Consider the following 16,321-nt stretch of genomic DNA (forward strand, 5'->3'; position numbering starts at 1 on the left):
GTTTAGTAAAATAACTATTTTGGTGCAGTGTTCAGAAGTAAAACCAGTTGCTTCCTGTAACAGCACTATGTACTGTACACTGTGTTTAGACTCTGTGCTTCAATGTAATAATATAGCTACTCCCACATGATACTTGTTTTGTTATGAAGAGAAGGAATTTTCTTTATGTTTAGATAAAAAAAAATTATCTCAAAAAATAAAAATAGTGCAAATGTAATACAAATAATGTTGTATAATATTAATTTTTATAATAGTAACAAGACCTTCTAAGAGTTGCTTTTCTGACATTTTGAAAGCAGGCATTAATCATTCAGTAATTCTTTGGTATATCACATCACATTACTTCCTGTGTACTAAAAGAACCAAAGTTTATTTACTGAACTTATCTTTAGAAACTGCATATACTCATCCCTTTAGTCAGGTATAAACCTAGAATCAATTACTAGCATTCAAAACTTTTATCTACTTGATCATGGTGGGCTTTGGCAGACAGAAAATCTATTGTCTATTAATGAAGTTCAATTGATAGAACATAAATTCATTAAAAGTGACATTCCAATTAAGACAACTGAATTTTGAAAGAATAGCCAAAGATTGAAAGCAAAATCTGGAACAAAGAAGGCTAAGAGAGTCATATCAATTGCAAAAACTAAACTGAGTATTTCTTGTGGAAAAATTAAGTTTGGAGACATTACCAACTGATTTATACCTAATACATATATATATATACAATATATACATATACAATAATAATTATTATTTAAAAAGAAAAGTTCAGCAACATAAAGGCTATATAAAATGGCAAAAAAGGAACTCCAACTGTTGATGATAAATAGTGAGATTAAAGTTTCCACACATTATCTTTTACATTTGAATTAATGTAATTTAAAACAAACGGACAGTTTATGAACAAAGCATAAATTTTTTATTTGTATTTTATCTAAACTTATTTGCTTTATAGAATCTGGATAGAGTATTTAATATTTAGTAAAGTTTCAGTTACATTTAAAACACTATCATATTAAAAATCTGAAATAGTGATTTACAGTGGTCAAGACTAAAAAATTTGTTAAGATATGTAATCAATATGCCTTAAAAAAGTTAAAAGTATTATAATTAATAATTCTAAAGTAAATCTGAAAATTCTTTCATAATGTATTGAATTTATTTATTTGTTGACTAATGTACAGTACATTTTATGAAAATATAACACGCAGAATGACTAACATCACAGTTAAATATGGATATTCAAATTAACAATTTGATATCAAGAAGAAACAATTGCTACATAATTTATAAATACTTAAAATCCTTTCTAATACATTAAAAGCTTTTACAATAATTTTTACATTAACTTACCTTTAAGATTTCTAATTTGACACCAAGCTTTGCTTTTTTATAACCAAATCGTTCTAATTCCCAAGCATCGACACTTGAATATTCATGACAAAACTATAGTATAAAATAGATTATGGTGAACAATGTTTTAAACTATTAAAATTACTATATGTATATATACTTACAAACACACACACACACACACAGAAATTTCTACTTAAATAATTATAGATTAGCATGCACTATAATTAAACCTCATATCATAAAATTCACCAGATGGTTTCTGAAGATAAAGTCTATGGAAGTTGTCACATTTTTTATTCACTTTCATGTTCTGAAATATAGATGTATTCCAGAACATGAAAGTAAATAAAGAAGTTACTGTTTCCATGAGCTTCAATTTTAACTTTAATTAATAGTAATTATACCTGTGAATCATCAAAGTATCATATTTCTTCAATTTGAAGATTCACTACAAGTTTGAAATCAAATATTTTAAAGATTTTTTTATACAGGAAAAAATTTTAAACTGATCAATTTTGTTTAGTTTTATTAAATAACAAGAAGATAGGAAATACATATTAAAAAAATATTTAAAGAACTTTTTGCTTTTATTAATCATTATTTTTTGATAGTCATTTTAAAAAACTTATGAATTTTAGGCATAGTCATAAATATAACTTCATCATAGGCCAGTTTATCAATTTAATAAATGTATTTTAATATCTTTGAAAAGCATGTCATAGTTACTAAATTATTTGAAATTTGAATCATGATTAAATTGACTGAAAATGCACATGAACGTTACTTTTGTTATTCGATTCCCTCTTACTATGCCTAATATGATTTAATGAATTACAGATAAATATTGTAAAAAAATCAGATGTCTAATGAAATATATAAATTATTGAATTTGTTTAAATGGTCAAGAAAATGTGTCATATATATCCTATTAAAGTATGTATATAATTTTAATTAATAAAAATATAGTCAGATATTGTAAAATACATAAATAAAGTCTTAATTTATGTAATAAATTGATACATTGAAAAAAACATATAGAAAGTATTAAATTATATCAAAATACAGAAATAACTGATAACATTGATTATCAACTTCCAGAATCATGATACCCTACATTGATCCCAGGGAGCACTATCATCTTTAATTAAGAACATTATGTAAATTGTTAGAATATAACAACTAGATATTTTTGATTACTGTTAACTCTTATCTTTGGCTGAGGACTAAACTAGTACAAAGAAGTCTACTTATATATTTGTGTTCTTTCTGCTGTCATTGTATGTGAGATCTTTTTTGCAAAATATGTATGTCAAAATTGGGCAAAAATGTGTTTTTCATTGCATCTGGCAACTCTAATGATTGGTGACTTGCCCATGAAATATTATGCAACAGCAGCAAATACCAACAGAAATATTCTACATAAAAGATTTTCAGGATTTACAAAAAAACCACATGTCAGCAGGTTATGTCAATTTATTACAAGAACAGTAATTGTCTGGAACATATGCTGTTTTTGTGATAAAGATTGACTTACAAGATGGCCAACTACAATAAAAGTATTCTGGATCACAGTAGTCTCAACTTCATTTGAAGATGTCTAATATTGGTGGGTGTTTGTGGCCAAGAAGAGGGATAGAAGACATTATTTCATAATCCAAAGTTTACAGAATTAGCCACACAAACCAAAAAAGGAATATCACATGCACTTGTGCTAGTTACCTTGGATATTGTGACTTTGACCCCATTATACCTTGAAAAAGAAAACAGGGACTCTCAATTTTTATTACATTTTTAATTTCCTTGTCTCCTATTTTGTAAAATGACAGAGTTTATTTTGAGAACAAACTCAATTCTTTGCTTTGCTAATGCTCTGCCTCAATTATTCCTACTTCCTATTGGAACATGTTTGCACACATGCTCCAATAGGAATAATTCTAGCATTTAATTCTCACCTCATATAATCAATTTTACTACTTATAAAAAAATTCAATAATAATAATTGTAAATGATTGCAAATGTACTAGTATCTTTCCTCATCAATGTTATGACAGAATAACATTAAGTGAGAACTTCTTGTACTTTTGTTTTTAAAAAGATACTATAAACAAAAAAAATTTACTAACCTAAGAAAAATTGTGGGTATAAGTTATATATATATATACAGTCAAACCTGTTTTTATGCGCTCTTTTTATGTGCGATTTTTATTTGTGCAATTTTTTTAATGCGAATTTTTAATTTATGCGGTTTTTTTTTGTGCGATTTTTTATTTGTGCGGTATAGTTGGCAACTAGTTTCGTGCGATTCGTCATGTCTCACGTTGACTTATTATAGCTAAATAAACTTATTATAGCATAAATGCACTTATTATAGTAATATTATTGCATGAATATGCGAAAAATGAAATTATTTACTTTTTAAGTCAACAAAACACCACCTGGACAAAAATATGTAAAACAGACGATAGACCAGACGATGCAGTCAAGTGCTGACATCTGTTGTCAATAAATTCTATTTCGTACGGTTTTGAGTTATTTTCTATGTGAGACTTTTTTAATGCGGTCCCTGTTGACCGCATAAAAAAAAAATATTTTTTAATTGTGTTGTGAAAACTATTTTTTACAGCCATTCGTGAAGTTTCGTGCGATTTTTTTTAATGCGTCTTTTTTAATGCGGTCCCTATCCCCCGCATAAAAACAGGTTTGACTGTATATATATATATATATATATATATATATATATATGTTAAAATATGTATTAACCACTGTTAATATTTCTGATCACTGAACTATGGAATGTTTGTGAAAAAAATTGCTTTAATATGGTTACATATCATTTAGTATCAAGGCATTTGTAACCTTTAAGCTTTTGATGAAATGCAAAGTTACATCTAGTTGCATACACAAACTTGCATTTACAATACATATGCAATTTTTATAGGATTTTTAATTCATAAATCTAACATGCATACCCAAAAATTTTTTATAAATTTCAGTAAAAATGTATTTTTGAATATTCATTGTCAGTTCTTATGAGGTATACTTTTAAAGCAAGGTCTGTTTTAAAATAAGAAGAAAAACAAACCTTACTTTAAAACACACAACATGCATCGGTTTCCTTAACGATGGGCAACCTGCAGCCTGTATTAGTATATTGCGCGGCCCGTGTCGCACAAAATATTACAAAACAATATAATGGTCTATAAAATAAAAATTTAAATACTGACATCTAGTTGTCTGTAATTGTACTAAATACCAAAAACCCGCTTCGTATATATATTCGACGCAACTAGAGACGGCCCTTGGGTTGATTCATTTTTGCGTTTTTAAGCGGTGCTAGAATTGTTTACAAATGCACATGTACAAAAATAGGAAAGGTATGCTGTACAGGGGAAAGTCACTACTAATTTGAGGTGGAGAACATATATCTTAAATTACATTAATTAAAAATGTGATTAAAAATTGCAGCCCAGCATTGTTCAGTTTTGGTTTCATTTCACCATGAGTGATGCATCATGGATTTGTTTGTAAAGCCAAGATATAGATCATAAAAGAAGACAATAAGCTTTAGATTTAATACAAAAAATAGATATATTCTGTTAGATTGAAGATAAAAATATCAAGCTGAAGTTGGTAAAGAAATGTCTCCGAATAAACAGACAACTTCAGACATTTCAATAGTGAGAGAAAAACAACAATACACTTTTCTTAAATATGACAGTTCTACTAAAACTAAAAAGCCTTTTACTTAGTCTTATATAACTTAGGCTACATGATAGGGTAAAATTTTAAATTAACACGTTGACTGCCACGTGACTTTTTAGGATTCTGTTGTAAAACGCCAACTTAATTTAATTATATTATATTATTAAAAACTTTAATCAGAGTATATAGTAATAATCAAATAGCATATAAAATGTGTTTTTCTTAAAATAAAGGTATTACGAATTATCTCGTAGTTGGCTTATGTAACAGAAAGCTTTTCGCTAAAGCCAAACTACGAGTTAATTCGTGCACAGACACGATTCGTCCTGTCACTTCGCTACAGCCAATCGGAGATGTGCGTCTAAATTTATTAGTAATAAATCGGATATAGAGGCGAGCACATCACATTTACGTCTTTTTTGAGAGTGTTATTTTTTATTTATTTTTATAATCAGATTATAAATATCCCAAAATGGATAAGAAAAGACCACTGACTAAAAAACAACTTGATTACTACACTAATCTAAGTGATTCAGAATCTGACAAAATTTTTGGTGAGGATGGGGGAGTTTATTTGGCAGCGAAATGGTCCTGTTACTGTATGTAAATGGAAAGACAAACGAGAAGTTCTTACCATTTCAAACATGCACGTTGTTGAAATGGTAGAGGTGTTCAATCGCAATGGAAAATGTTCGATGAAACCGAATATAATTCGAGATTATAATCGTGGAACATCTGGCATTGACGATCAGATCAAATGCTATCGTACTACACAGCTCTAAGAAAGACTATTAGATGGCTCAAAAAGGTTGCATTACATATTATAGAAATATATATACATAATGCGCACAAACTCTTTCAAAAAGCAACTTCTTCTAAAATAAAACCTTATGCTTTTCTTTTTCTCTAAAATAAAACTTATGCTTCTCATTATGACGAATGCTTCTCTAAACTAAAAGTTTAGAGAAGCATTCGTCAAAGCGTTGATTGGAGAAAAGATTCAACCAGTTTCAAAAAAAATTAAATTGCAGAAGCTTCACTATTTACAGAGTATCCCATCTACTCAGAAAAAACAACATCCGACAAAGCCATGTCGAATTTGTACCAAAGCTAAAAAACGCCGAGAAACGCGTTATTTCTGTCCAATCTGTCTTGAGAAGCCAGCCCTTTGCGTAGAAGATTGTTTTAAAAATTATCACAAACAATAAAAATATCGTTTCGCTTTTGATTTTCAATAAACATTTTATAATATTTTCTGTTCGTTTAAATTTATATTTTTGTTTTATAAATTATCACAAACAATAAAAATATTGTTTTGCTTTCGATTTTGAATAAACTTTTTATGATTATATTTTTTGTTCATTAATTAATAAATGTTCTGTTCATGTAAGCCAAACTTGATTTTTTGTTCTTGCCCCTGAAGCTATCTATTCATATTTACACTGATATACTACGAATTACATCGTAGCTGCACAAATATGGCAAGGAAACAAACTACGATATAACTCGTAGGTGGCGTCCTAGGCAGAAACGGTAACTACGAGTCATCTCGTAGATGGCAGTCAACGTGTTAAGAAAAGTACAGCAGTAGCAGCTCTTCATTTTTTGCTTTAATCTAACAATAATTTGTTATTTTTTTTTCATGTAGGCAATTTTGATACAAATAGTACTTAGTCTAAAGTTGAAAATCAATGAAATTAAGATCCCATTCTAACGTGACTCTACTATATAATAATATACTGTTTGATATAACAGATAAGTCTGTAATAACGAGTAATCACGATAAAATGGACTTTCATTGTGATGAATTAATATCTTCAATTCCATAGTAGTTTGTTACATTGAGCTTTTACTATATTTATTAGTGCAGTATTTTATTCATTTTATTTATCCTCAATTTATAGATGTCAACAAGAAAGAAAAGAAAAATTGAAGATAAAAATCAAATTTATAACAAATCGTGGAAATATGATTACTTTCTCATTCATTATGAAAATAATTTTGTTTGTTTAATTTGTTTGGAAAGTATTGGAGTTTTTAAGGAATATAACGTTAAAAGGCATTACACCACTAAACATTCCAATAAATACGACCAGTTTACTGGAAACTTAAGAAACAAAGTGGAAAAACTGGATAAAAGCTGTAACCTTCCAGCAAGCATTCTTAATGAAAACAAATAATGAATCTGAATGTGTTACAAAAGCCAGTTATGAAATTTGTAATCTATTGGCAAAAAATCTTCATTGTTATTCTGATGGAATGTTTATAAAGGAATGTATTGAAAAAGCAGTTGAAATTATATGTCCTGATCAGAAGATTTTTGCTAATATTAGTTTATCTTGATGAACAGTAGCAAGAAGAATCAATGAAATGGCAGATAAAGTTGATGAATGATTAAAAAAATGAGTAAACACCAAACAAATGGAAAAATATTTTGAATATTTTCAAAATATTTTTCCATTTGTTTGGATGAATCCACTGATATAACAGATACAGTTAAACTTGCAATTTTCATTCAAAGCGTTGATTTCAGAATTAAATGTGAGAGGCTAGCCAGGGGTACGGAGTTGCAAAACTCATGTACCACTTAATTAGCTTCCAGTCGATTAGACTGGCCCGCAGAGTCGAAGGATGGCTTCCTAAGACTTTAATGAGAAACATGATTCCGTGAGGATCCCCTATAAGTTGTTTTCCTGACACCAGCCTAGTTATAGCATTAGGGATGCTAACATTCGTTTGCAAGGAATTTCGAGTGGGACAATTGTGAGTAAGTGGATAGGACGTAGGCTTGATGGTGAGACAAAGATGAGACCATGTTTAAAAACAATAACAAGATTTAATAAAACAAATTAAATGGATTACAAAATAATATATTAAACCTATCTCACAGAGAGAGAAGGAGTTTACATAAATCCGTAGTTGTATACTACCTTATCAAGTTCAGATGATATGAGGTAATATCTTGGGATCTGTAATGAGGAATTTTCAGTTCAGAGTTCTTTTAAGGATCGGTGGATATCTTCAATGGCAGACTGGAGAGACATCTTCCTGGTTTGGAACAGATCTTCTCTTCTCAAGGATCGGCGGCAAGCTCTAAGGATCGTCTTCTCTCAAAGACCGGTAGCAAACTCCCCACTCAGAGCGCGAAATTCAATATATTTTTAGGATTTTGTCCAATCAAAATAAAGGATTTTCTATACGTCAATGAAGAGTGAATCTTTGGATGACACTAAAGTTTTGTAATAAATATAGTGATAAGGGTTTGGTAGAAAGGAAAGTCAACTTCCCTTGTATCGGAAGTATGTTGAAACATCTTCCTTTTCTCTTAACCGAAAAATGGGAGGTTTTTTGGTCCTTTTCCCAATTAATTTAGTACGAAATGTAAGATAAACAGTATTTTAACATAAAAAAGTGTCAAATTTTGTACTCTCCCTTACCCTAAAATAAGGGATTTGACTTTAAAAGATGAAAAACGAAAGTTTCATGTACTTCCATTATCAAGAGTTCCATTTCGTTTGAAACTTCCTTTGAAATAAACGGAAAGTTTAAGTGAAAAATTTAAGTAATAAAATGTAATATAAAGGGCAGATCTCACATAAACATTACTGAAGAATTTTTTGATTTAGTTGGGCTAAAAGGAGTGGGGCTAAAAGGGCTAAAAGGGCTTTATGTAAATTATGTACGGGGCTATTGAAAAAACCTTCAAAAAAATGAACTCTCACTATTAAAACTGAGAGGAATTACAACTGATGGTGCCCAGTCTTTCAGAGGAGAGCAGAGAGGAGATCGCGTCGCTCTCCTCTGAAAGAACTGGGTGTCATCTAATTGGTATTCTCTCAAATAAATTAGCACAAAACGAAAATTCAAATGATTTATTTATTTGCCATCGTGTTTTGCATGTGGAGAATTTATGTGCTAAGAAAGTTAATATGGAACATGTTATGGATATAGTAGTATCCACAGTGAACTTTCTGAGAGGTCGTGCATTGAACCATCGTCAGTTTAAAGAATTTTTGTCTGATATTGATGCTGAATATAATGATGATGTTTATTTTACTGATGTCAGATGGTTAAGCAAATCTTCAGTTTTACAAAGATTTTATAATCTCTTACCAGAAATAAAATTACTTATGGAAATGAAAAGAAAATCTGTTAAAGAACTTTCAGACTGCAAATGGTTGACAGATCTTGCATTTTTTGTTGATATTACAATGCATTTGTCAGAATTAAATATAAAAATGCAAGGAAAAAATCTTATCATATCTGAATTTATAACATTTATAGAAGCGTTTATATCCAAGTTCAAATTATGGAGCATGCAACTGCATAACAAAAACTGTCAATTTTTCCCCACTTTATTACAATGCACCAAACCTAAAAATTATTTTAAATGTGCAGAGAAAGTCAAAGAACTATAACAAGAATTTAAAAATAGATTCAAAAAATTTCTTAGCCGAGAAAACAAAATACGGATAACTATAGCACCTTTTTCAGTAAACATAGAAAATGTACCAAATGAACTTCAATTGGAGTTAATAGACTTGCAAAGTAAGTTAGATTTAAAAGATACTTTTAAAGAAAAAAATTTGGTAGATTTTTATAAAATTTTTATCAAAGAAAATCAATTTCCTAACTTAAGAAAGCATGCGGCAAAAATTCTATCCTTATTTTGTACAACTTATGTATGTGAACAGTTTTTTTCCGAAATGAATTTAGTGAAAAGTAAAACAAGAAATCAGCTAACAGATTCTCATCTATGAAATAATTTAAAATTAGTAATAACAAATATTCAGCCAAATATATCTGATATATTACATTTGCATCAATTCCAGCAGTCACATTAAGTACAGTAAACCTATGTTAATTTATAAATATATGAATAAATATTTGTGATTTACTCGTATTTTTTTTTCTTATGTGCAGCCTGCATTTATTCGAAAGTTTCAAATGTGGCCCTTACATAGAAAAAGGTTGCCCATCCCTGCCTTAACCTATACCTTGATATTCCCGACATATCTCAGGTCCCAACCTAATGACCTTGACCGGTGGACACGAGATATCTCATTTCAGCATCAGAATGTTTTTGAAACTGGATATCGCTAGTTGTTATAATTTTTATATTAAAAGTAACTTCTGAAATATAATTTTTTTTGTTTTTACATTTATTAATATATCTATTTTGTTTGTGCAAAATAAAAAATAATTTCAGATGATACAATAGCCACGATTTATTTTTTTCAAAAATGTGTAATTTTCATTAGGCTTAACATCGACAAAAATTCAACAGGGCGACATGCAACAGGGAAAAATTTCACCATGGGACAGGTTAAACCATATGTTTTTTAAACAAAACTAAAATAACATATTCTTTCCTGGAGTAAATATGAAAATATTAATAAGGCCTTTTGAACTAACTGGTTACCTTCAGATCAAATTTTTCTCTGTATTTAATTGAAGAAACCAACATAATCTTACTTGTAGTTTAATTTGGACTTTTTGTTATATATGTAAAACTGTACAATTACTGCTTGGCATGGGTAATGCTAAAGTTTAGTTATACTCCTAAAGATGTTTTTTCCTGCTAATATGAAAACTTACATGACAGCTTTTTGAATCCCTATAATACATATAGTGATTCATTGGTGGCATTCAGTAATTTTTTTTTCCTCCAGAAATCATCACAGATAGGAAGATGGGATGGATAACCAAGTTTATAGAGCAGACCAGAAGAAAATTTTTGGTCACCTTGAATGACTAAAAAAAATCAACAATTTTTGAGATACAGAACAAAATAGAGATTGTTTAAATTATACGAGGCACTTTTGAGCCATTATATGAATAGTACTTGACAAAATAAACACTTTTATAATAGGTCACATTTTCTTTAACCTAATGGTTTTCAAGACAGTTTTTGGCCAGTTTCCTCTAAAAATCTGATTTCTTTTTATCTCGAAAGTTTCCATACTGGAAACTAAGTTTATCAGTTTATTTATCAAAAAGCTGTACATGACAGAAACATGATAGTAATAAAATGCATTTCAAAATTTACTTAAATTGGATGCTGAAAATCTCTACATTCTTGGCCCATACAGGCATTTATTCTTCCAGAAAAGGCATTTAATACATTTCATAATTTACATCTATCAATCTTACAAAACTTTTCCAAATTCTGATTTTCATGTTTTTTGTAGAAGGACACTAAAAGTAAACTATTTCCTTAATTCATCTCCATGAAGACTGGCATAAAGATTTGCAGCCTGTGAATAATTTTGGTGACATGCCTAAAGCTATCAGCAAACAAATGCTTCTTCATTTGAATAACTCATTTTCATGAAAACAGAGAAAACAAGTAAATACATAAAAATGAAAAGGTCATTCCAAAAAAGACTTCTTTACGTCTTTGAAACACTAACAATTCAATTTAGTCAAAGCCTGCTTGTTCAACCATCAGTTATGATAAGATAAATAGAAACTTTCTTCTAAAATATGATTTCTGTTTATCCTGAAACTGGTTGATATCTTGAAAACTATTAGATTTAAGAAAATGTGACCTATTATAAAAGGTATTTATTTTGTCACATGTTATCCATTTAATGGCTAAAAAGCACCCTGTGTAATTTTAAAAATCTTTATTTTGTTAAAAATCTCCAAAAAACCTGTTGATTTTTTAAGGTTATCCAGTCACCAAAAATTTTCCTCCTGTCTGGTCTACAAACTTGGTTATTAGTCCCCTCTTCCTATCTCTATTTCTGAGAAGAAAAAACTACTGAACGCTACCAGTGAATCACCCTGTATACAAAAACCATCAAAATCAGGAGGGATAATTAAGTAACTGTTCTCTGACTGGTATTCATAAAATGTAATATATTTTTAAAGAAACAAGATTGGAGCTAGGAACTGGCACAGTGATTTTCTTAGTAAAAAATAAGTTGGATGGGAACATTTGTTTACCAAAGGAGCCAAGCAGATCTGTCTCTATCTACTTCAAAAAAACAATTTGGGTCACACCACGTTGGTTGGTGGACTCCTGGATCCACCAGCCAACATCACATATCCCAGATTGTTTTTTAAAAAAATTAATTCTTTTATAAAACTGTTATAATCAAGAATTTAATTCATAATTTTATATACAAAAAATTAATATATAATGAAACTATGTTAGAAAAATTTGATTATAAAAACCATATTAAAAAATCTTAACATGTAAACATGACATTCAGACATCAGATTATACAGATAAAATTAACATTGGGGTAGGCCACTTCTGATCTTAACTATGCATTATGGTTTAAACTAATTTCATAAATAACTGACAGTATATTATTCTATTCCTCTTTCATAGCAGCAGTTAGTTCTTATCATGACTATGACCCTAATGGACATTCTATGGACTCATACATGTTCTGAATGAAATTTAGGTCCAGGCTATGCTGGCCTCTACAACATCAATCTTAATTCTAAGCTGTGAAAATTTCTTCTTTTTATGTACCTGAAGACTAAATTGTTTTTACCCTTCAAATTACAAAGAGAACTTATATAGCAAAATCAGTCAAACAGCTTTTCCATCAGCCAATTTTATTTTGAACAGAAAAAGTTTAGTGTTTAAAGAGTTAAATCATGAATTTACAATCACTAATTTTTGACATTTTTAGTGCATTATTGTAGTAGAAGAATGTATCAGTAAAATTCTCACAATGTAAGAGTTATGCAGTTATCGAGGATACCAATTTAGAACTTTGCATTTATGGTTCTACAGATGACAGCTAAGAATCTAGATCAGTGCTAGCAAACCTTTTTTCAAAGCTGGATAAAAACTGAATTCAAAATTTATTAATTCAAAATTGCAGATCAAATATTTATTTTGAGTAATTATAAAATAATAAAACAAAAAATAATGCCTACAGATATTCCAAACATCTACAGAATTAAATCAGGCTACTTCTCAACATTTATTTTTAATTAATTTCTAAATAATTTGTCACTAGAAGCAGACATTAGACACCATCTCTTATTATTTAGAAATTCTCTCTCATTATTTAATTAATTATTTAGAAATTAATTAAAAATAAATGTGGAGAAATAGCCTGATTTAATCTGTAGTCATTTGGCATATTACTAATATAAATATATTGGGTTTGGAGATGTTTGTAAATGCTTACAAATTTTAGTTTATTTAAACTTTATAATCTCTATCAGTAAAATAACAATAAATTCCATGTGGTGAAAAAATAATAATAATATGACTACAACAAATATTTCATTTAATGGGAAATCTGCTGCTATTTATTATTTGATGATAATTTTTCTATCTAATGTTCACAATTAGTGGCCTTTAAGACAGGAATTCCCAATGGGGTCGATTTAGACCCCCAGGAGGTCAACAGAATTTTGAAAGAATTTGATAGAATTCAATGGATCAATTGAGGGTGAATGGAAAAATCAAATATTTATTGTTTTTATTTTTTTTGAGAATTTCAGATAATTTTCAAATAATTATAACAATCATGTGGGAAATTCATTAACTGATCTAATAATTTACTTGATATATTATACAAAATCTTGAGAAATAATATAAAAATTGTAAAGGGATCAATTGAAATGAATACAAATACTTTCTACATGGGGGATCAAAGAAAGTTAGGAACCTTTTCCTTGAGGACTTTTCACAACAGCTTCAGGATCTTGCTTTCATATTATATATGTAAAGTTTTGAAATCTACCAAATATTTTTTGCAATTTACAAAAACTAATATTTTCTAAGCATTCAATGTAGATACCATGAAATCACTGAGAGGGTCACAGGTTTACCATCACTAATTTAGATCATGCCAAGAAAACCAGTCCCATCATGACATTGCTAGCTCCAAACTTCACCACTGGAACAACAGTCTGCTAGGAAGCACTTCTCACAAAATACAGCAGATAACAGAACAGTTTCTTTCCTCTCTCCAACAAGAAATAAAAAGCAGTTTGATTGATAATGTTGTATTAATAGATCACAGGCTTTGTCACTGTCTGGTAAAACAGCAGGTGCTGTATAAGCAATGCCAAGTGGAACAGATTTGTTATTCTTTACCTGAGGACAGATTGTAGGTGTTAGAAAGATGGCGCATTACATTTCCAAGATAACCTCTGCTTTAGAATATTCCAATACAACAGTTTCAAAAATCCATCAGGAATATCAGAGTTAGACACACAGGCTGAGACCAGATGGCAACATTGTAGATGCAGACAGGTGTTCACAGATAAGAATTGACAATGTCTTTCTAGATTTATAACTACAGAAGAAAAGAAAACATTGTATCAAATTACATCTCCCTTCAATACCAATTGTTGTCAATCCATCAGCCTGTGTACTATATAGCAGACAGTCCATTCTACAGGGTTCCATAGTTACAACCCAAATGTATTATTGTTCACACCTGACATTTTGCAATGAACCTTGTTAGGACCAAACAACATTGATACTAGATTATGTGTTATGTCACATGGTTAGATGAATCCCTGTTTCATCTAACCATGTTTCAACCTACAAGAAGCCATGGATCTCTCATGTCAACAAGTTATACAGCCTACTATTGGCTAGATCTGTGATGGTGTGAAGTGTGTCCTTTTGGAGCTCATTTGGACCATTACATACATTGTAACAGGAGTCTATCTTGATGGGGTCCTGTTACAAAAGCATCTTTGCTGACTGTTTCTACACCTTTATGCTTAATCTATTCCCTAGAGGAGATGGGTTGATCCAGCAGGACAATGCTACTATACTGTACACAGATGACAAATGACTGGTTTCAGGAACATTCCAATGACCTTCCTGGTGCTTCTTCAGCTCCCATGCTTGCCAAATTTGAATCCCTTTGAGTATCTTTCATACAATGTGCAGACAACTCTAAATTATTTGGTATCATCTAACCAATATGGTAGAATTACAAACTGCCATCCAATATGCCTGGAAACCTATACCCATATACCAGTTCTAGCACTTCCATGCTGTATTGTGTAGTTGCTGTTATTAAATTGAAAAAACAAGCTATTTGTTATTAGTCTGCTCTATCTTGTTATCTAGCACTTTAATTTATTTGCCTAGTATTTTGAAACAGACTGTATTTTGGTTTACAAGTATTTGAAAACTAACAATTTATCAGGATCTACATCAATTCTACAATTAAAACAAAGCACAAGTTCTAGAATTTTTGTTTAATTATGTATTTATTTCATGCTATAATATTTTATTATATTTAATAATTTAAAAGATATTCAACTATTTGAAAGTTTCAAACTATAAAATATGATGTTTATGAAATTAAACAAGAACACTGATCAATTTATCATAAAATTTACTTTAAAATATAAGCCATATCATTTTATTTAAATGAAATTTAAAAAGTAAATCTTTTAATAAATTTGAGTTTATTTAAATAAAGAATATTTAAATCAAGAATTAATTTAAATTAATAAATTAATCTTACTTTAATAAGTGCTTTTTCCCATTTATCTTTACTGAACCATTTTCTTGCCTTCCTGAGTAATTTGACATGTAATTCTTTGAGATCTTCATGAACTAAAATTTAAAATATATATTAATTAAACATGTTTATTGAATACAATAAATATTTAATTTGATGTAATAAAGATTTTGTAATTTAACATAATGTATTTTTAAATTTTAAATTCAAATTTTTAATCAAAAATTATAGTACGCTATAGACTAATAATTTTTCTAAGTCAACATTACAAAGTGACCACTATATTTCCTCAATTACACCACGGAAAGGATTTATTTCAGAAAATACAGTGTGCACCCCATGATTTATTTGAAGACCAAGGGTTTTTTAAGGACTAAATTTATTACCTTGCAACAGGTGAAAATTGATAAAAATTGAAATATCTTAATTGCTCATACATTTCCTGAACTATCAAAACCATTTATTAACTGTATTTATCAGTTACAGCTACAACATTTGAAATAATTACTGTTTTTATAGTTAACCTGCTTAAGATTCTTCCAATTTGGTTATTACATTGTCATTTGTATCTGTTTTGATGTCATTGTAGGTAGGATTCAAGATCTTGATTACCATCTTCTAGTTTAACCTGTCAACATCTCTTCTGAAAAGAGATGCTGAGTTTTAATCAGTTTTCCTAATTACCCTTCAGCTGATAAGCTCTTGACTTATGAATATGATTGTGGATTTCCCATGCTCAATACTTAACAAGATTTTCAATTTAATTTCAAAAAATCTTCCATGAACCA

General features: G+C 29.3%; 1 protein-coding gene across 4 annotated transcripts in view; it reads right to left on the reverse strand.

Annotated features, from left to right (window-relative positions):
- Nucleotides 1–16,321, reverse strand: part of LOC136980460 (uro-adherence factor A) — a 102,471-nt gene that overhangs the window by 69,963 nt on the left and 16,187 nt on the right. For all 4 annotated transcript variants that reach the window (XM_067276569.1, XM_067276566.1, XM_067276567.1 and 1 more), the window contains exons 2-3: nt 15,537–15,628; nt 1,360–1,452 (exon numbers count right to left, since the gene is read on the reverse strand). In XM_067276569.1, coding sequence (XP_067132670.1) covers nt 1,360–1,452; nt 15,537–15,628 — 185 coding nt within the window. The remainder of the gene's footprint in view (nt 1–1,359; nt 1,453–15,536; nt 15,629–16,321) is intronic.

The sequence above is a fragment of the Centruroides vittatus genome, unplaced genomic scaffold, assembly GCF_030686945.1.
Source record: "Centruroides vittatus isolate TY-2023 unplaced genomic scaffold, ASM3068694v2 contig_7, whole genome shotgun sequence".
In the NCBI taxonomy this organism is placed as follows: domain Eukaryota; kingdom Metazoa; phylum Arthropoda; class Arachnida; order Scorpiones; family Buthidae; genus Centruroides; species Centruroides vittatus.